Source organism: Mchenga conophoros, linkage group LG2 (genome assembly GCF_057382185.1).
Source record: "Mchenga conophoros isolate Kocher_MC1m ecotype Shallow Benthic linkage group LG2, M_conophoros_male_GT1.1, whole genome shotgun sequence".
Lineage (NCBI taxonomy): Eukaryota > Metazoa > Chordata > Actinopteri > Cichliformes > Cichlidae > Mchenga > Mchenga conophoros.
In genome coordinates, this window is record NC_140527.1 from 1,920,888 (window position 1) to 1,943,063 (window position 22,176).

The 22,176-nt window shown below is 43.8% G+C and overlaps 2 protein-coding genes across 4 annotated transcripts; both read left to right on the forward strand.

Moving 5' to 3' along the window:
- Positions 1-3,093: 3,093 nt before the first annotated feature.
- LOC146581434 (uncharacterized) lies at positions 3,094-5,929 on the forward strand. Of its 2 annotated transcripts, XM_085246383.1 has the most exons (5): positions 3,094-3,112; positions 3,439-4,069; positions 4,141-4,201; positions 4,289-4,383; positions 4,813-5,929. In XM_085246383.1, exons 2-5 carry the CDS (start codon positions 3,840-3,842, stop codon positions 5,639-5,641), a joined length of 1,215 nt encoding a protein of 404 aa, XP_085102509.1. In that variant the 5' UTR covers positions 3,094-3,112; positions 3,439-3,839; the 3' UTR covers positions 5,642-5,929. The 2 variants fall into 2 exon arrangements, with proteins under 2 accessions (XP_085102509.1, XP_085102518.1); XM_085246392.1 differs by lacking the exon at positions 3,094-3,112 and having other exon boundaries at positions 3,258-4,069.
- Positions 5,930-10,076: 4,147 nt separating this feature from the next.
- Positions 10,077-22,070, forward strand: rnf103 (ring finger protein 103). Of its 2 annotated transcripts, XM_085282559.1 has the most exons (8): positions 10,077-10,429; positions 10,535-10,720; positions 13,778-13,926; positions 16,317-16,432; positions 17,989-18,411; positions 18,503-18,635; positions 19,458-19,544; positions 20,533-22,070. In XM_085282559.1, the coding sequence occupies exons 2-8, from the start codon at positions 10,588-10,590 to the stop codon at positions 21,502-21,504; spliced, it is 2,013 nt and encodes a 670-aa protein (XP_085138685.1). In that variant the 5' UTR covers positions 10,077-10,429; positions 10,535-10,587; the 3' UTR covers positions 21,505-22,070. The 2 variants fall into 2 exon arrangements, with proteins under 2 accessions (XP_085138685.1, XP_085138675.1); XM_085282549.1 differs by having other exon boundaries at positions 10,077-10,720.
- The last annotated feature ends 106 nt before the right edge of the window (positions 22,071-22,176 follow it).

Below are 22,176 nucleotides of genomic sequence, written 5' to 3' on the forward strand. Positions count from 1 at the left end.
GCCTGTCTGCAGAGCACAGTGTATGAAATGTGCCTGAGACCTGAAAATATTGCCTTAACTGTTCACCAAAGCCTGCTGTATGTGACAGTGAAAGAATGATATCGATGCTCCAAATAGATTTAGACTTACAAACCGTTGTTTGAGGGCAAGTCAAGGCAGTTCAACTCTACTCAGTTATGGTGCATTATAAGCCATATATCTTTAATAATTCATATTTTAATTATGAACTATCAACACTTGAAGATGCCCCCATCTCCTCTGAACAGAACGGTCTAAGAATGACCGCTCCAGCCCCTACGGTTAGGAAATTATGGCCATTGGTTCGAGGGGAATCCATAAAACCAGGAAGATTCAAATTGAATATTCAGAGTGGTTGACTGACATCCTGTGTGTCTCTGTGCATTTGTGTTTCCATATGTGCTCATATTTCTAATTGTGTGTATCTGCTGGCTGTTCTTTCGTGCGTTTTTAACATTTCTGCCAGTTTTTCACAGTTGAACAACAAGTAGTTTTGAGTTATTTGACTTATTCAGCTTTTTTCAGCTGCTCATTTTCCAATATTTCTGCTTAAGTTGTTACTTTTCTGCTGAATTGTCGTGTTTCTGCTCTGTTTTAGTTATTATGTTTCTCTTAAGTCACGATATTTTTCAATATTCAAAATGAGCAGATCCAGTTTCACTGGCATAGATACACACAGGCCACACGCTTAATAGTCCCTGTTCACTCTATGCTCTGTGTGTGCGTGTCCTAAATTAAAGGTAAGAACACACACTCTGACACACGGATGCAAATATAAGTCATCTTTATTTATATAGCACATTTAAAAGACATCAAGTGTTGGCCAAAGTGCTGAACAGAGGGATGATATGGTGAAAAGAATTAAAATAGATAAGATGAAAACATCATAGAAACAGTGAGACATCCGTATATGTTTGTAAAAAAATATGTGTACATGCAAATATGCACATATACAAAAATGTACACATTCACACACAAGCACACATATGTGAACTTAAACTACACGTACACGTGTCTACACATGCAAACATCATCCAATGAGATAAAAGAGCAGAATAGCTGAAACACAATAACAGAGGTGTCAGAGAGATCCTTGGAAAATAGGAGGGGCTTCAGATTGGATTTGAAGACTTCCAAGGATGAAGAGGATTTCATGAAAGGGGGACGACTGTTTCGGGGCAGCAATGGAGAAAGCTGTCATCTCTAGATTTGAACTGTGAGCGTGGAAGTAATGACAGCATGTGACTGGAGGAGCGCAGAGTTCGAGTGCGGGCTGAGAAGACCTGAAATGTAACCTGGAGCCATAATAATAAACGCACACGCATGCGTCTTCAGCATTACTGGGTTTCTGCAGCTCCTGGTTTCCTGTTTAATACATTCACACAAGCAATCAAACGCTATGAATCCTTCCACAATGTTCGCAGTCACTTTGTAAAAGTTGTACAAAGGCAGTCACGGATCAGCACTATAACATTTTGACAATAAATTGTATTTGAATCAAACTGTTGCCTGTAGCCTAAATACGTCTCTGTACCTGAATAGAACTAAAGATTTTTCTCGTAGGGTTAATGACACGTCTACCAACTATTTCACGTCCACATTGCTGCTGAGAGTTACTCCAAAAACTTCCTTTAGTGGCTCTTCATCAGAATATTTACTTAGTTGTTGACATGAAAATCAGTCATTGTGTATTTTGAACACCTAAACTTCAGTGCGATGCCATTATCCTGCCAAACAACATCAAAGTCTCTAAAAAGGTAAGTATGGAGCAGCATCCTTTTTTATGGAAGAGGAAGGAAAAGTCATGTTTATTATTATTCTCATATTACACAGGCGGTGCTGACTGAACAGGCTCAGGCTGAAGCAGTGCAGATCCTGGCCTATTTTCAAGTACCATTAAAGTTCTCACGTGTATAAATCTCTCCATTAGATGTCAGTAGACGGCAGATTGCAGTCAGTGCAGTCACTTCTCTTATCCCTCCTGACTCAAGAGCATAAAGCGATCTACGTTAGCTCGGGCAATTCTGACGGTCGTCAGTAAATCTTTGTTTAATCTCTTTATTTGCTTTTTGGAGAAGTGAAGGTACAAAAACCTCGTCAATCAAATTTGCTTTGGTGGACAGAAAACAGCCGTTGTAGACTGTCTGGGGTTACCTTTTATAAGTATTGAATTTTCAAAAGTGAAGTTAGTTCTTCTGACCAGGTTCAGACCAGGATGAACACAAGTATGATACTGGACCCACTAGAGAACTGGTCCCAGCTGTGGGTTCACCTCCTCCTGCTGAACTCATAGGACAGACTGTAATGTAGCATCACGTTCATCGGTCACTCCTGACCTGCTGTGAAGCATGACCAATGTGTAATTAATGACTTCATTATTTGGGGTATTATTGCTCTAAAAATAATATTAATAGTATTATTATTATTGTGCTTTAGGCTGCACTGATAACGGAGAGGTCTCTTCTTCCTCTGGGCTGTTTAAAGGGCCAGTTTGTCCAAAGCTGTGTATATACCAGCTGCTGTCAGGCTTCAGATGTCTGCATTAGTCCACAGTCCACTGTTTGTAAGCCATTGCTTTACTGCAAAAGTTCCCATCTACTGTACAGAAATGGAGATAAGCAGGCACATAATATGAAAAGGCATGCTGTAGCTGACTTTGTCTTTTCTGATCCATCGGTTTGTGTGGCTCTTTCCACAGGAGGGACCTAACCCACACTTTATTTACTTATATGATAAGTTTAGTGGAGTGTAGTGCAAAATACACAGTGTTTACTTTTAATTTAACAACATGAAGCTGCATCAAGTTTCCATGGTGACTGCTCAAGAAATTCTGCATTCATAAATAAACATCAGACTGTCAAAAGAGCTCATGTATCAGGGTCATAAATCACATTGTTATAATTACACAAAATGTGTTCTAAACCCCCAAACTGCTCCTTTTATACCTGACTTTTAGGACCTCCAAGCCTGTAGTTGTGTTCATTATCAGTTAGAGCCCCTCCTCATTCTTTTCTTCTTCTTCTTTGGTGCAATACTATAAATACAGTGTACCCCTTTTGCCTCTCCCCTTTTCTACAATTCCCCTGTGGGAGAGGTGGGTGTCATTTCTTTCCAACACCTTAAAACACACATAATTCATATTTAGCCACCCTGATGTTTATGATTGCGATTTTAGTTCAGTTATTGTCATTATTGAGCCTGTTTTTGTAAGATGTTATAAGTGTGTCGTATGTGTGTATCATAAATGTGTTTTAGGCGCCATAAATGCTAGCATGAATATATACTCCTTGCTAGCTTGCTAGCTTGGGAGCTGTGGTGGGTGGAGCTAACCCTCTTCCCCACTGTTTGTATTTGGTCTAGGAGCTGGAGTGGGCAAATTATTTACTTGGAGGTCTTTCTTTCTTTTACCTTTTTTATCAGGTAAAAGATCCTCCACTGGAGTATCCAAGGGGCCCGTCCAGCCATCAGCGTCGCCTGCAGAACAGCAGCCGGTGCCATATGCGCTGGGCATGAATCAAACATTTCTTTGGGGTTACATGTTTTAAATGTTTGATTTTTGGGTGGGGGGAACTGTTACGATTCGGTGTTGTCAGTGTTTTGTTTTAGGCGTGACGGTTATGTTTCCTGCTTTACTTTGAAAGTCTGTCTTATCTCAGTGTGTTCAGTTTACGCTTCCTTGTCTCGTCAGTTCTGATTTGCCCCAGCTGTGTTTCCCTCCTGTTGTCCATTCCCTGATTGCTCCCTCTATGTATTTAAGCCCTGTGTTTCAGTTTGTCAGGGTCGTGATCGTCCCCCCTGGTTGTAAATAGTTTGGTGTTTTGATGCAAATAAATGTCTTATTTTGCTTTGATGTAAATAGTTGTCGATCCTTTCGTTTTGGGATTTTTTTTGTGCAGACCCGTAGTAGTTTTTTTTGTTTTTTTTCCCTTATTTTTATTTTTTCTGTGTTGCACGCCGGTTGCCTAGGCCGGGGTGTAACACCACCGAACCTCACTGCTGAAGATCTGAGAGATCTTTTGGTGGAGAAGAGCAGGGAGACACTCAGAGAGCAGTGAGTTACTGTCACACCTGAAAGTCTGTTTGTGATGACGTGTAAAACCTCTGCTTTGCTTTCTTTTGAAGGCTGTGGGAGTTTGAGTTAGAGGATTTTGACGAAGAGGAAGCCAAACCTCTTCTAAGGCTGGTAAGACGAGAAAACCCACAAGACTTTTTCGTTATGTGCACATAACCTTTAAACATAAGCGCACTGTAAATGTGTTTTCTGTTTCAGGTGTGGGTGGTGAACGTCAGCAATAAAATGAGGGACGTTGAATTTGAAGCCAGGATGCTTCTTCAGTTCCCAGAGGCCGTACCTCCTAAATTTCAGTGAGTCACATGTATACAGTCATTAACCCTGTAAGACCCAACCCATCAAACAGCCAGAAAATTCAGATTCTTTGGAACTGAGATGTTTATCAACCCTTTAAACAAAAGCCACAAATTAGTTCTTTGCTATGTCATGTTGTGTATGATTTACTTTTATTGTGTATCTATTTTTTGTATCACATTTGATACACTGGGTGTTTTTGGCAACTTTTTGTTAACGACAATGTCAACTTTAGACTAAAAAAGAGTTTTGTCCACAACATTTAGAAATTATAGCAAGTATTGATCATGTTGATGAGATCGAGGTCTCAGAAACTCATGTATGATACAAAGGTGGTTACAGGGTTAACAGTCCAGCTACAGTGTTTCAATATTTAAGTGATGCTTTGAATATGTTTAACAGATAACTCTTATCATGTTTTTCTGCAGAGCACCTAAACTCCTCCGCGTGGTGAAGGGTTACGTTGAAATCCTGAAAAAGAAGCAGCAGGAACAGCATAACAGCAAACTGCTCACCGCGCAGGAGGTAGTGATCGAGGTAGTTCTCCAGGGCTTCTGGGAGCTTCCTCCTCGTCCCCTCCTAAACATGGCCTCCCAGAGTCTAAGTATCCTCTCCACCAGTGTCACCAAGGCCACTTTAGATCGTGTCTCCAGGAGTCTCACGGCGATGGAAATACAGGCCGTCTTCACCCACTCTATCCGAGACGATATGGTCGACAGCATCCTGACGGAGATCAGGCAGAAATTTCCTGAAGAAATTCTGTCTATCAAAGATGCAAACTTTGCACCCGTGTTGCTGAAGACCATTGCTGATGTAGCAAGGATCCGGATATGTGAAATCTTTGAGCCCCCTTCAAGTCCTGATGTGAAGAGCACAAATGGAGAGCGCTCCTCTGACGGCCTTTCAATGGCAAATGTTCCACCAGCCGAAGGAGCTCTGTCAGAAAGTGTGCCAGAGCCCGACGCTCCCTGTGAGGAACTTCTTTCTGAAAGGGCATCCAGTCTGAGTACTCGAGAGCTTACGATCGAAGGAGCTCTGTCAGAGAGTGTTCCAGAGCCCGACGTTCCCTGTGAGGAACCCTATGCCGAGTCCAAATCCTGTGTTGAAGGTGAAGATCATAAGATCAAAGGATCCTGTTCGGAAATTGGGCCGGTTCCTGATGTTCCCTTTGAGGAACCTTCTCCTGAACCTGAAGCCAGCATGAAGTCAAAGACCGTCAGATCAAGAAGAAGAAAAAGGGCTTCTTCAAAAGACTGAGAAGTCTGTTCTGCTGCTGTTGCAGACCAAAAGTCACCAACTGACACTGAAGCTGTGACCCAGTGTTGGTGTTGCAGTAACTCTAAATATGTAAATATGTTCCTTGATGATTGTTCTTCATGTTTTTGGGGGTTTCTTTAGTTTTCAGTGGGCTGGGTGTTTTTTCTCCTCCGTGTTCTTTACTTGATTCTTGTTCATAGTTCCTGATTTGTTTTCCTAGTTCTTGTTTCTTAGTTTTTAGTTTCTTGAGTCCACCTGAGTTTCCAGCAATAAAAGCTGCCGATTCAAGTTTCATTCCACGTAAGAGTCCTGTGTTTGGGTCCTGCTACCTGCCTGTCACAGCACACCATGACAGAAACTTTATAAACTCATTCATATTTCTACACGAGTCTCCAGCTATGTTAAAGATTTTTTTCTTTCAAACATTTGTAAGAATCTCTTATGGTTCTCAAAATACTTCCATGAGTTCAGTAAGTGTAGCGCAGTAACATATTGATGGTATTATTTTTAATGCACTTTGAACTGAAACTGGTATATAAAATGTACTTCCTGTAGAAAATGCAGTGTGAATGCTAATAGCTGAATAGTTTGAGTTGAATTTTTATAATTGCTGAGATTTTTGGTGAAAAACATGTTACAGTTTTTGCCCGTTGCTTGAACACATTTTGCAAAACGTCGCTCATTGTGCCAAAACTCTAAACACAAGTAAACATGACACAAAATATACCACTCACATCTGTGCCAAACTGAAACTCTGCTGTCAAAACCTAACATTCCTCTGTCAAATGTAACTCTGTTGACAAAATGACACATACTTGCATCACATGCAGATCAGATCAGGGGCACACACTAGTCTACTTCATATAAAACACTGCAGTCTTTCATTGTCATTGGTTATTCTGAAGGCACATTTTCAGGAGACACAAACAACCAAAAAAGCAAATAAACCTCAGTATTGTCCACTGCAGCACCATGAATTCAGATCAAGCAAAAACAACATAATACAGTAATAGAAAAAACACTATACTGTACACACAAAACATCATGACAATTGTGCATACGTGGGCTCATGGATCCCGCCGTCTGTTGGGGTCTGGCCACAGGACCTCATCGACATCGCAAGCAGTGTCTTCTCCCGCTGGGCACCGGGGAAAATATCCTCTTGCATGTCGAAACCATCCATGGATTGCTGTCACCTGAATGTCGCCGCTGGCCTGTTCCATTGCCTGCAGAAGAGGCGTGCGGGCATGTGGTTGGCGGTCATATACTCGCCATCTCCAAGCCGAAAAAAATTCCTCTATAGGGTTTAAAAATGGTGAGTAAGGGGGCAAGTATACCACTTCAAATTGGCTGTGGTTGGAGAACCAGGCCTGGACCAGAGCAGCCCGATGGAAACTGACATTATCCCATATCACCACAAACCTGGGCTGATCTGCTCTGTTCTGTACAACTATATCATGGAGAGCATCTAGAAATGTGAGTATGTGTTGGCTATTGTATGGACCTTTACATGGACAATACTGTATTGTCATGTAAAGGACAGTTACACGTACCCGTACATATTCAGTTCGGAGTCCTTTGATCCTGTCACTGTTCCTCTCAAATGGGACTCTGTAGAGCTGCTTCATGGTGATGCTGTGTTTTCCCAAGATGCATCTGATGGTGGTGATGCTCACATGGTTTATGTTGTTGAACACTCGCCTGTCTGCAAGTATTTGCTTTCGTAGCTGGTGGAGACGGATGGCATTGTCTGCCCTCACTAGGTCCACAACGGCGAGTTCCTGCTGTTGTGTGAACAGGTGTTGGCGTCCACCCCCAGAAGGTCTTCGAGTCATTCTGGAGAAATACAACCACATGCTGTCATGGCTTTGCTTACTTTACTGTATATAGTGTATCATCCACTGTACAACACTGTACTTCAATATAAGTAATCATGCTATGTTTCACAGAAACTACCACTTTGGCTGCAAAAGGAGCATTAGCACCCTGCAGTACCCTGCACACTTGATATGGTGATGTGATATACTGTAGAACAGTGCTATGAAAACCATCTGAGTAGAGTAGAAGGCAGAGAGGTGAAGACAGACCTGCTTTCTAGTCTGAATGTTCTTATTGCAGATGCCACTGTGAAGCAGCTTGGATGTGGGTGGACTCTCTGCCCAGCTTCCCTCATAGTCAGGCCGTGGTTGATGACATGGTCCACCAAAGTTGCTCTTATATCATCAGAAATATGGGTCCGTGCATGGCCTCTTCGACGACGACGACGACGACGACGACGACCTCCTCCTCCTCCTCCTCCTCCTCTTGCTCTCCCTCCATCCATGCTTGCAAAGTTCTTGAATTGGCTAAACTGAGGGCTTTTTGTAGTTGGCTAATTGGTGTTCAGTTTTGCAAGTACGTGCCTTCAGGTGTGTATTTGAGTGGTTGCAATTACCCGATGTGTTTTGTATTTTGGATACATGTGTTTTCCAAATGGCACCCTGAAATTTCATTTTGTGAACGAAGTGTCTTATGTATGAAATAGAGTGTAGCATGCAGGACCATGTGTGTTGCATAAAGGAGTAAGTGTGTTGCATAATTGCAACTAGGGTGCAAAGCAGCGCTTTTGTTTAAGGTATGAGTACATGTGTTTGAGGTATGGTAACAAAAGCTTCACGTTGTGTTACTTTAGTCTAAGCATGGGTTTATAGTGTTCAAGCAACGGGCAACAACTGTAAATGGGCTGAAATACAGCGAAACATTCACCTGACAGCCAAAGCACAGAACTGAAATTCACACAGAAGAACTTTGAAACCAGCTGAACAGCTTGAAAACGTACATAAGAAAAACTGTCTACTGGTAAAAGAAAAATTAGAACTAGAACACATCTGAGTGAATATTACAGTTTTTTCTGAATGCTTAAACCCTAACTGATTCTTACAGCACAATTCCTAAAACTATTACAGTTTTTCTCAAATGCTAAAACACATGTCACAAACGTTACCACCAGGTCCCCCAATGTCCTGACACAACACCCTTCTCTAAAGCTACATAAACACAACCACACCTTCCCACTGCAAAACTCAAACTCCCACACCAAGAGAGCAGCTCGAAGCTGTCAAAACTGTAAACACTATACACAGCATTACACACTACAGCAAAACAATTGAAAACACAATGCTCAATTTGTGAGAAGGTTCTTTGTTTCATAACTGCCAATGCATATTTTAGAAACTATACAGTAACGGATCGTCGTAGATCTCTGCAGAGGATTAGGCATTTAGATTTGTGAGTTTCATATGAGTAGTATAAATCTATAGAAAATCCTGCATGTACGTACACTACTGTAACACAACTCAATGCAAAAACAGAATCTATTGCACACAACAGTAATCTTGAAAACATGAACAGGGTGTGAAGTTTTTTTATTTACGTTATTCACACACACACACCACAATCACTGTGCGGCATCATGTCGCTGAGCTGTTGCTCGCATCTCGTCCGTAATGATGGTGCGAGGTTGTCTTGCTCTCCCTCCTGGACCTTCTCCTCTCCCATGTTGGCCTCCTCCTCTTCCTCGTTGGTCGCTCCTCTTCCTCCTCTCATTTGAACTCCTCTTCCTCATTGGCCTGCTCCTCTTCTTCCAGGGCCAGCTCTTCTCCCTCCTCTGCATCAAATTCCTCTTCCCCTGACTCTGCCTTCATCCATTGTGTTTGTTTGGAACCTTCAGCATACTGTGCACTCTGAACTTGCTTTTACATGTGGGTACAGCATTAGCAACAAGTGTCTTCAATTTTGAGTCATTGTGTGTAGTGAATGACGCCAGGTGTGTTCCCTGTGTTCAAAGATTGGTGACTGTGGCAAGCATTTTGCATCACATGGGCTTTCATTTGAGGATATGAGCAGAGTTGTTTTGCAACATGTGTTTTAGCAAGGAAAAATGTGTTTAGATTTATGAGTACAGAGGGTTGTGTTTTGTGTCTTCATGTGACATGTGTTTACGGTACTGGAATATGGTGGCTACATTTAGTAAATGTGTTTAGACTACTGGTCATTTGGGTTACAGGATTGGCTTTTGTGTTTTAACATTTGAGAAAAACTGTAAGTTACACTGTTACACCACTTCTTCCAAGTTGCTATGTTTGTGCTAATTATTAACATTTCTGCTGAACTACAATACTTCTGCTGTGTTGAACCATTTCTGCCAAGTTGTTACATTTGTGCTAAGTTGTTGTGCTTGAGCGAAACGATTACAAGTTTAGCTACTTTTCAAATGCTGACTTCAGCTTCTTCAGCTTCTTCAGCAGACAGCTGCAGCCTTACAGCGTTCACGCAGCATTTCCCTACTTAAGATATTTGATTTAACGTTTGTCTATTTACACTTTGACAGTTTCATTACTCTGTGTGTGTGTGTGTGTGTGTGTGTGTGTGTGTGTGTGTGGAGAAGGGGGGTATTACAAGCGTCAAGTGGAACAGGATATGACGCCATCTTCTCCGTGCACACAGCTGATCGGAGACAGAAACAATAACGGTCACACTCGTCATTACTGGCGATTTGTAACCCAGAGAATGTGAAGCACGGTGTTAGCATCCAGGCTCATACGCGGCTGACTGTCAGCGGAAGCTGCTGCAGTGGCGACGAAGAGCTAAAGACGCTTAGTTTTGTTACAGCAGAGGCCTACCTGCGATGCTAAGCTAAGTGCTGAGCTGTCACCGTTAGCACGGTAAACAGTTGGAGGAACAAGTGAGGGGGTCTTCCCAGCTGTAATTAGAGACGTTTGTGTGCCCGTGGCTGCTGCAGATGTGTGTGTAAGCCTGTCTGCTGATCGCAGCCTCTCGCAGACCTTCTCTTGGCGCTTTCGCTCAGCCGTAAGATGTGGTTGAAACTGTTCTTCTTGCTCTTATATTTCATAGTGTTGTTTACGTTGGCGAGGATTTTTGAGGCAGTAGTTTGGTATGAGACTGGTATGTTCGCTACGCAGCTCGTGGATCCGGTTACTCTCAGTTACAAGAAGTTAAAGACCATCCTGGAGTGTCGAGGGCTGGGATACTCCGGGCTGGTCGAGAAGAAGGATGTGAGCGAGCTGGTAGAGAAATCAGGTAAAGCCAGAGGCATCACACAGCCTTCATCATTAGTGGGTTCATGAGCTGCTGTTATTTTCTCTGTGTGTGTGTGTGTGTGTGTGTGTGTGTGTGTGTGTGTGTTTCTCAAGTTCAGGACTTTGAAACTGCAAAGAAGCGAACGGTTCTGATAGAGAGGGCAGGGCTCGCCATGAAGGGTCCTCACAAGGGTACGGCACCATCAAACGATTGCTTCTCCACAACATGGAAGCTTTTCTCAGGCATTGTAATAACCAAGCTGGGTAGGCAGACGAGTCAATACATTAAAACGGCTCTGAAAGACGTTGTAAATGGCACCGCAGGCCAAAGCATCAGCTCAGGGTTGATAAACAGGGGCTCTTAAGACAGGGTCAACCAGCCTGAGCACTGTCTGGATGACTACACGAATCTAATGCCCCACACATGGATACTCCAGAGCCTGGCATTAAACAAGGGTAATTATGTGCTAAAAACATTGATGAGGAAGTCAGGGGGATTGGAAGACAACACTGAAGGCCAACTCCAAGACAACCCCACACATTACCATCAGCTGTGAAATATACCAGCATTGTCCCCACTCCTGTTCTGCATAAGCCTCAACCATTCAGTCAGCTCAGGGTGGACACAGACACAGATTCAGCTGCTGAGTGACCATCAGCCACCTCCACTACATGGATGGCATCAATGTGTATGCCAGGAGCGAGATATCGACTCACCGGTCAGCCTCACCAGGATCTACAGCCAGGATACTGGGATGCCATTCAAACTGGATAAGTGTGGCCAACTGTTTGCAAAGACAGGGAAAGTGATCCAGACTAAAGAGATGGAGTTGCACCAAGGCAGAATAGCATAGAGGACCGCTACCAGGGCCTGAGTATCCCATGGGCCAATGAGAACCATGAAGAAGATGCACAAAGGTCAACCATAGTCAAACACGTCAAGTAGATGGGACAGGTGCTGAAAGGCATAAGATTCAGCTCATCAGTACATGTTCCCTATCAGCCATCAGATACCCTGCTGGGATAACAAGCTGCCCGCAGGAGGAGATGAATGCCAGCGATGCCACTGAAACACCTCACAGAGTGTGTGTGTGTGTGCGTGTGTGTGTGTGTGTGTGTGTGCGTGCGTGTGTGCGTGCGTGTGTGCGTGCGTGTGTGTGTGCGTGTGTGTGTGTGCGTGTGTGTGTGCGTGTGTGTGTGCGTGTGTGCGTGCGTGTGTGTGTGCGTGTGTGTGTGTGCGTGTGTGTGTGTGTGTGTGTGTGTGCGTGTGTGTGTGTGTGTGTGTGTGTGCGTGTGTGCGTGCGTGTGTGCGTGCGTGTGTGTGTGCGTGTGTGTGTGTGCGTGTGTGTGTGTGTGTGTGTGTGCGTGTGTGTGTGTGCGTGTGTGTGTGTGTGTGTGTGTGTGTGTGTGTGTGTGTGTGTGCGTGCGTGCGTGCGTGTGTGCGTGTGTGTGTGTGTGTGTGTGTGTGTGCGTGTGTGTGTGTGTGTGTGTGTGTGTGCGTGCGTGTGTGTGTGTGTGTGCGCGTGTGTGTGTGTGTGTGCGTGTGTGCGTGCGTGTGTGTGTGTGCGTGTGTGTGTGTGTGAGAACAAGTATCGAACATGTCACCTGTTTTCTAAGTAAATATATTTGTAAAGGTGCTATTGTCCGTCGTAACTCATCCACACGTGCGAAGAATCAAACCGTAGATGATCATGAATTATGTGTAATAATGAGAAATTAATTCGTTTTGAAATGTTTCTGTAACCAAATCTGTTCTTATGTTTTCCACCAATAAGGTTGTGAGTGTCCTGCGAGAGCGCATTGATCTGACCTGTTGTAGATGTTTCTTGGACATCTTGGTATTGGAACAGGTTCTGATAGGCCATCAATGGGGACTGAAGCAGCTAATATGAGTTTGGGGGCAGGATTGTCTTCTAATTGATTGATCTCAGTTGGTGTGATGACTCCATGTCTGTAGCTGTAGTTGAATTTCTTTGCCGGTGTGGACTGGATCGGTGGTTCCTGACATTTGCTAACAATTTGATGTGTTTGCTCTTTTAAAATCATAATAACAGAAACGACCCAAATGACGTTTTTTCTTCGAGTCCTGCCTGTTTGCCAGCTGAAGTCATTTGTGGAGTTTTCTTTGCATCCTAAACACTTTTTCTGGAAGTTGTGGCTGTAATTTTTGTTTTGCTACCTGGTTTCAACTGAATCCTTCATTCTTCAGGTCTTAGTTTGAACACTGCTGATACAGTCCCTTGGGTAGATTTTGATTTTCCAGCTTTATAAAATTCAGTCAGTCATCGGTAGGATTTCTTTGTCAGCCAACATCTGGAACGAGTCACTTGTATTGCAGCTGGAGATAGCGTTTGTGTTGTACCTTGTCTATGACAAGGGGAAGCCAGGGTGTCAGGTAGCCAACTATCGGAACTGGAGAAAAGTGTGATGAAGAAAAGTGTGCCCATGTCTGAGGCTTTGGAAACTGCTAACCTCCTGAAGAGTCCAGTATACCAGAGATATAGAGTCCAGGAGAATAAACCAGCTTTTCTGCTCAGTGTTAGGGGAACAATATGAGGACAGCTCCACTGAGACTGGAAGGGCACATGGGACAAGGATGCAACACATAACAATGCTTAGACCGCAGCAGTGGAATGCTTAAAAATGTACACGATCAATAGGAGTCCGAATGACAGGCCAATGTTATTGCTGTTATTGATCTTAGTGGATCAGTGAGCTGATCTCTCATTCACTCCTAGCATGCAGCTCGATGTCATCCATGCACAGGAGGTGGATAACAGTTGCTCTGTTCTGTAGTTGGTTTCTGTAGCCAGTAATGCAGAACAGCAGTGGAGGTCATCTCCTTTGTAAATCCTGCACTTAATAGCAATGGCTGACGAAGTGGCATCATCAGGACATCAGTGGGATGTGGCAAACAGCACTATAGACCAGCCTCAAGTGAACGGCACACGTTGCCACCTCCTGTACATGGATGACATCGAGCTGCATGAAGACCACTGCTGCATGGATGTCAAGTATCAGTGCTCTTTAAAAGCTGCTGCACTTTGCTCTGTCACAGGAGAGCTGACACAGGGGGAGCTGTACTCGGCCATAAAGAAGCAGAAGGAGCAGACAGAGGCCGACGGCTCCAGCACCACACACTTCAGTGGAGAGGTGCACTTCTATGAATTAGTAGAGGACACTAAAGATGGGATCTGGTTAGTTCAGGTAAAAGCACATTCTCTGTTAAACCTGTCAGTGGTGAATGATTAAGTGTCCAAAAAAAGAAACTTACAGGCAGCAGCAGCCGGGTGTTGCTACTCAAATGCGTTTGATGAATTAATCTTTAGAAAGTGTGACCACCTCCATTAAAGCAAACATACGAGTAGTTTGTCGGTCTGGAGCTTTCAGGGGTATTAATGTAAAGCAAAGGAGGAAATGCATTAGTAAAGAATTAACTGCTGCTGCCTATGAGAAAGGGCTTATTTATCTATTTATATATAAGGAACCCCATTAGCTTCCACGGTAGTGGTTGCTAGTCTTCCAGGGGCCCGAGCCATCAAGTATAAGCTAATAAAACATTACACAATAAAGTAGATGCAAAAATCTCCTCATAATTTAGCTCTTACATCCACAGTGAGGTTGTAAGCATGTAAACATCAATAACACTGAGGCACAACATTGGCCTCTTACAATGTTTACAATAATTAAAAACTGTGAATAGGCTTTCATGTTTTTAAACTAGCAGTAGCAGCCAGTGCTCTCATTGTGTGAGGCTGTTTATTCCACTTTAAAGATGCTCCGAATATAACAGAGTTTTTCAAAACTGACCTTTGGCTCGAGGAGTTACTGCACTGCAGTCGTGTAGCATAATTGTGTATCTTATCTGGAAGTCCAAGTAAGCCATGGTGTAATTTAGCTTGTACTGGAAGGTTTATTCTGCATTTGATCGATGCTGGTATAGTATGAACATCTTAACACTAATGCGGTCGCCTTATTCTGGACTAACCGAAGTCTGTTGAGGTCTGTCTCACACGCTGCTGACCAGATGATTGAACAATAACACTAGTGCGTTAATAACATCCTTCATGACAGAAGAAGTGATGTAGAAAGATCAGCGGCGCCCTGCCCCATGTTCTTAACAACAGTCTTTATGCTGAGACCATGAGAGGTGGTGATTTATGGTGACACCAAGGTGTCTGATCTGGGTGACCTGTTCTAATATTGATCCAGCTATGGAAAGGCTCAGGGTGTAGTTGGGTGTAGTTATAGTTACTCACAAGTGACATCAAAGAAATCTTCTTTTGCTGCCACAGGACCTGGAAGCCTCGCAGTTACTGAGGTGACCATGACGTCAACATAGCATAGCATAATTATTCTTTAGTCTAATATGAGCACATCTGTTTGACAGCTAAAAGTCACTGTGTCCGTTCAGAGCTTCATAACCCAAAGTGTACTGCAAAAGCAACCCAAGACTTTCTGCAGGCAAAGAAATGTTCTTCAGTGGACAAGTCGGTCACCCTAATGAAGAATAAGGTTGAGTTACTGAAGACAAGATTGAAAGGAGAGATCCACAAACAAGCAGCAGCTGGAGATTGTTTTGGTAGTTGACTAATCTGCTAATTTTCTTTCATTATTCGATTACTCAACAAATATTTCAATAACTCTGATCTCCGCCTCTGTGGGCAGTCCTCCAGTTCTTCACCTGTTGTCCAGTTGTCTCAAAATAGGAAATGTATTAATTTGAAAATAATAGAAATGTATTTAATATTTACTCAGTAGGTCTATCAGAGTGAAAAATGAAATGAATCAAAATATTAGGTGATACAAAATATGATTACAGAGTAGCAGCAGCTGCCCCTCGAGCCCGCTGCACCACCCCTCCACTGCAGGGAGCCAGAGACCACGCCCCGCCACGCCCCTGCCACGCCCCTGCCACGCCCCCGCCACTAAATGTTTTCAAAATCTGGCAAAAACTTGTTTCAAAGCAAAAATATATATTTGCAGTCAGTCTGAGTGTGTGTATGTTAGTCAGCTAACAAACTGAATAAAAGTTTGTACATCCAAAGCTGCATGCAGCTCCACTGCTGCAGCTCCACTGCTGCAGCTCCACTGCTGCAGCTCCACTGCTCTGAGATGGTGGATGTAAACGTTCACATCCCTGCACTGAAATTAAGTTCTTTAGGAAATTCAAGTAAAGTATTAGTTGGCATGTTAATCAAAAATAATGTGCTTTACTATTTTTCTGCTGCTTTTTTTGTAAATCAGCAAGTTTGAAATTTTAGCAATAACAATAATAATATTTTAGCATTAAAAATATTGTAATTCTAGAACTGAACTTGTGCTTGCTGGTGTAAACTATTTTAGTAATTACCCATACTGGGAGTTTAGGGCAGATGTGGCATAAATCAAAGTAAATGCATGGGAAATGGCTGCACTGTCACAACAAAGCTGGTGCAAAGAGACAAAAGAAGCGACGTCGGTTCGCCCACAGTGACAGTCTCACTGGAACATGGAAGCCTTTTGTAATAAAGTGGGTTTAATCTGCAAATCATATTAAAAGCTGATTGTCCAGCACTACCAATGTGACCGTATCATGTCCCTGTGTGTGACGGCAGGTCATTGCTCAGGACCGGGAAGCTCTGCTCAGCCAGTCCAACTGGGGGAAGATGGTACAGAAGGTGTCCCAGTTTGGTATCAGAACTGGAACCTTCAACTGCTCCAATGACTACAGGTGATATGCTGTTACTCCACAGAAAGAGACACTACGGAAGTTGAACAACAGTTACACAATCTGACAGTCACACTAGGAAAGAACATGGTGGAAGGCTGCACCGCGACCCTGTGCAGTGATCCTGCAGTCTTTGAAGTGGTTGCTTTGAAGACGGGGACCAAGTCTAGGACCAGGTCTGTGACTTCCAGCCAGTGACCATCTTCAAAGCAACTACCATGCCACAATAGTGACAATATGGCGATAACACACGGTGTTGAAAATCACAGATGAGTTTGAATTTCAGTGACCTCAACCTCAAGGTCAGAGGTCAGTTGAGTTTCATTCATTTTTATTCATATAGTGCCACGTGGTGGGGCGGCTGTAGCTCAGGAGGTAGAGCAGGTCATCTACTGGCTCCAGTCTGCATGTCAAGTATCCTTGGGCTAACTAACTAACCCCAGGTTGCTCTCGGATGCATCCATCGGAGTGTCAGTGTGTGTGAATGGGGCGTGTTGTATAGAGCGCTTTGAGTCCTCCAGGAGAGCAGAAAAGGTCGATATAAGAATCAGTCCATTTGCCATTCACCACGTCACAACAACAGTTGCCTCAGAGCGCTTGGGTCAGGTTTTCTGAAAGTGTTGTGAACGAGGCAACAATGGATGCCTCAGGTGTATCTACCAGCAGGCTGAGATCTGTTTGAGATAATACGACGATCACCTAAAATAACTAAATACTGTTACTCTGTTGATGCAGGTTTACAAAAATTCACGTTAAACAAATACAAATTTATATAATTATTCATATAAACTACTAACAGAGTCCAGGCAGAACCTGACACATCTGAAACAGGAATTCCTCCACAGGACGGCGGTTTGACTGCAGCAGGTGCTCAGCAGCTGTGGAGCACAATCAGATGTTCACAGGTTGACAACCGGCTGACGTGAGTCCTGTACTGCAGGAGGACATGTCGCAGAGTAGTTGTGCTCATTGGCACAGATGGATTCGGACTGATTGTATGCTGGGAAACTGGTTTCCTCCCAGCAGACAGCGTGAAATCAGCAGTGTTTGCTCACCTTCAGTTGGAGATGTTCTCCAACAGCAAAGATTCACTGTGCCACCAGCTTGGTCACGAGGAGCATTTATTGAAAAGCTGTTTTAGTTTCATTGACCTCTCGAAGCCACTTCATCCTTTTTTTTGCACAAACCAGGACATGATCAATGTTTCCTAGTTTGAAGGACAGGGTCTGATTGGACAGCTAAACTAAAACAAGCTGAAGTTCTTTGCTGTCAGAAGAACCACTCAGAGATGAAATGTTGCTGTCACGGTCTTTGTGATGTGTGACATGTGCTGTTGGCAAACCCACTCTGACTACAGGGACTGGATGCAGTCCACTACATGTTCAGACACACACCCTCTGCCACACAGCAGCACAACTACGACGTACTGTATAACAGCGCTGGTATGTCGTGGAGCAGCAGTGGGGCCATAAAGCTGAGCGGTTCCAGTGGGACAGATGAAACTGCATGTAGATTTGACCTGCTGTGGATCACTGTTGGTTATGTCTTCTGTGTGCTAGGTCGTGCATCAAGCGTGGCTGGCAGCGCTCCACCCTGATCATGTCGGTTCCCCAGACTTCAGCATCAAAGGGCAAAGTCATGCTTAAAGAGTACAAAGGGAGTCGGGTTGAAACTGAGCAGATCTTCCGCTGGATGACCTCACATGTGGCTCATCGAATCAAAACCCTGCATCATTCTGAGCAGCTGGTGGAGGAGTGGCGTTCTGACCCAGCTCATCCACTGAAAATGTTTCTGTTTGCCCGCCTGGCCCAGCCGCCGGCCTTCTTCTCCTCGCTGTCTGTTAAGTTCACCGGCAGGATCGAGTTCATCTTTGTGGATGTGCGTCGTTGGGGTAACTATAGCAGCCTATCAGAGATTGGTGTGACACGCAGCCCCGCCTACATCCTTAAGATGCCTGAGGGCATATATCACTATGGCAACAGGTGATGACTGTTAATGAAGATGTCTGATTTTTTCAAAAGCACGTTTTTTATGTAAAGAAATTAAACTGCAGTCTGTGTTTCGTCCCCAAAGCACCGGGGAGTTCCTGTCCCTCGCTGCCATGGATACGTTCCTGCGTTCGGTCCAACCAGAGGTCAACGATCTGTTTGTCTTCAGTTTGGTCCTCATCAACTTGCTGGCCTGGATGGACCTCTTCATTACACAGGTCACTGTTTCAGTCTTCCTTAGTTGTAGAGGTGAAAGGGGACAAAAAGCCTCTACTCTCTACTTTGTGTTTTTACTTTACATTTACTATGTTCTACTCGAAGTTTACTTGTTCGTGCGCTACATTCATCTGACAGCTTTGATGCTTCTAGCTACAGTTACATTAGCTCAGCCTAACTACACATGCTGTCTGTGCTGCTTCATAGACCTGCACAGGAACAGGAAGTTTCTCCCAGAAATGCATCAGTTGTCCTTTTCTTTCTTCTTCCTGCCAATATTATTGTTATTACTGTCAAGTCTGAGTTTCTTCCTACAAATGATTTCAGACAGCATACACAATCAACTTTTCTTCAATCCACAATGTTATTTTCATAATAAAATAAATTATTCAGCTTTACAGTTTTCCCCACATTGCATTGAGTTACAGTTCTTCTCTCATTGAAACAAATAAAAAGTTTTCTAGTACTACAGAGATGCACAGGGAATTACCTGAAAAACTGCCATGCGCCTGTCTTTACCTGGAGTATTTTAGCTGTTAGTAAGCATGCATGTTGTCCATGACCAGCTCGGTTATACGTGATGCTGATTGGCCGATCCCTGGCCACTTGTCTGGTGCATCTTCAGTCCTGTTACAGACCTGTACGTCACTGTAAGATATCCTGACTGAACAGCTCTCTTCAGCTCTTACTGCAACATCTCCAAACCTGATGTTACTTTCTTTCCTTCTGTGTTCGGGTTTTGTTGCATTGTCTTTGGTCTTCTAGCTTCCAGGTCATGTAGTGCTGTTCTGAAATTCTGATGTGAATCGTTAACATGCTTTCAGGGAGCAACCGTGAAACGATTTGTAGTTCTGATCCGAACACTTGGGACCTACAACTCCATACTGCTGGTTTCCTGGCTGCCAGTTCTGGTAGGGAATCATCGGCACCACTCAGTCCTCACGCCTGACGTTTTTCTTGTGTTAAGCATTTTACTTTCAATTGCTGCAGTAAAGAAAAAAAGACTGAACGAGAGCTAAACAATAACGATTTATTCACATAATTTTAAAAAAGTGGTTTTTAGCAGTCATCTAGATTTAAGGCAAATCTTCTGTGATTTATTAAACATTTATTAAAAGTCATTAATACAAAAATACTGAAAATCCATTTTAATACTGATTGAAATGAATATTTGGACGGGCACAGGGAGCGTGCTTCGTGTCCGCAGGAGGAGGCCTCTCCTACTTTATGCTAACTAATAAAGATATTAGTGTTTCCATTTTAGTGGAAACACTAATATGTTTATAAAGTTTTCTGATTTTCTTCTTATAAATAGATTTATAAATGCTTGGATTATTGTACTACAATGTAATGTGCTGTTCAGGGCGACTTAAAGTGAGTGAGTTTTCACTTTTAATGGTTAGCCAACTTAAATCTCTAAAACATCTGTTCCAGTGCATTTGCAGTTAAGCTGCATTCATTTGCACACATATTACTTACATAAATTTAAAAAATAGGAGGGACTTTCAAATTAAAAGCGACAAAATTACAATTTTCCACAAAATCACAATAAACAGCCGTCCACTGTGGGCGTTTCCTGGAGAATGTTGGTGGATGAACCGGACCTTTACCTGTCGTTCCAACCAAAGGCCTGCATGTGGCCTGCAGGCCTGCACGGTGCCCAGTTTTACATCCACCAGGACATCACGGAGCATTTGCCCTCGTTAGCCTTCATGGCAGTGAATCAAGTACAGTGCAGTTACTCCACAGTAACCAGGGCTGTGTGTCGCACTTTACTGCATTCGTATCAGAGAGAATCCAAACTGCTCTGACAGTATGTAACAACAGACTGCATGTTCTGTTTTACTGAGTAAAACTGTTAATAATTGTCACTAATCCCTGCCTGCTCACTCTCTCCAGGCTCTCCTTCAGCTGCCCTATCTGGACCTTCTGCACGGCTACAGTCTGAAGCTGCTGCGTTATGCTGACACCACTACACTAGCCAGCCTAGTGAGAGCTGACTGGACCGTCTACTCATCCCACCCAGCTCTCTTCCTGTCTACCTACCTAGCCCACGGCCTGCTCGTCGACTACTTTGAGAAGAAACGGCGCTGTGGTACCAGGAGCCAAGAAGACAGCCGTACAAACCTGGAGTGGCTGGCCAGTCTGTGGGACTGGTACACTTCCTACCTGCTCCATCCAATTGCATCACTACAGCAGTTTCCGTCTGACCACTCAGAGTGGGAAGATGATCCTAACTTCTTATTTGAGCATTTGGCTTTTCCTGATCTGTGGCTTCGTCCGTTAGTAAACATGGATTACATCAAAACGCTGCCGACCTGGAGGCTCAGAGCAGCTGGTCAGTCCGGGTCGGAGGCCTGTTGTGAAAAGGCGGATGAAGAAACACGTAGTCAACATTCAGACGAAGAGAGGAAGGAACCTCCACATGGTAGCAGCAGCCACAAGAGATCACTATGTAGTGTGAACTTCAACTCACAGCTTCCTGCGTGCGGCGACGTGGACGCCAGCGGCGGCCGTCAGTGTGCGTGTGCTGCTGAATCATCCGGGAATGGAAGCTCGCTGTCAGCTGACAGGGCGGTGAAGGATAACTGCGTCGTGTCTGACTGTGTTTCTAACCATCAACACTGTGATTGGTCAATGTGGCCCTGTGACATGCTTCAGTGTTCAGAATGTGTGGTTTGTCTGGAGACCTTTGTGAGCGAGGAGGTACTGATGGGGCTCCCCTGTGGCCACGCCTTCCACCAGCAGTGCATTGTGGTATGGTTGGCAGCGGGCAGACACTGCTGTCCAGTATGTCGCTGGCCCAGCTACAAAAAGAAACAGCAGAGGGCTGCTCAGAGTAGTTCTACTGACAACACAGTGCAGGACTGATGAGATGGCCTTCAGCTATCGATGGTGACAGTTTCTCCTCTTCGTGTCTCTTCAGACTCTCTAACCATCAAGAACAATTAAGAAGGAAACGTGGTCGGTAAGCGTGATTAGGGCGGCGTTATTATGAGCCATTAGTAATCTTTGCTTCCATTCCTGTTGATGAGCTGGGCTGTCAAAGCCCAGCTACAATGCTTCTTATCTAGACGGGACGTTGACTCTCACAGTAACCATGTGTGTAGCCACAATAAACAATGTAGTGCAGTGAAAACATTTTTAATTTTGCTTTGTCATTCTTAAAGTTTGGATGTTGTCAGTCTGAGAGAAAACGTAATCGCCCCAATAACGCTACCAGCTGGATTTCTGTCAGGACGATAAGCTGAATGCATCAGAAGACATTTGTACAGAAATCTATGTAGACTGTGCTTCGTCCTGTGTCCTGCAGCAAAGAAGGCCTTTGCTTTGTGTTTGCATTTTGTCCTGAACTGTATGAAATGAAATGGCTTTGTCTCCTGCACACTGGTCACCATAGGAGAGGAGCAGAATTCAAATAAATTAATTGGATATAATTGCTGAGAAGCACTTTCCTGTAACTCTGACCGTTTTCCCCAAGAAACATCTGGAATTATTCAGATTAAACTTTGTCTCCTGTCTGTTGCAATATTTCACCAACAC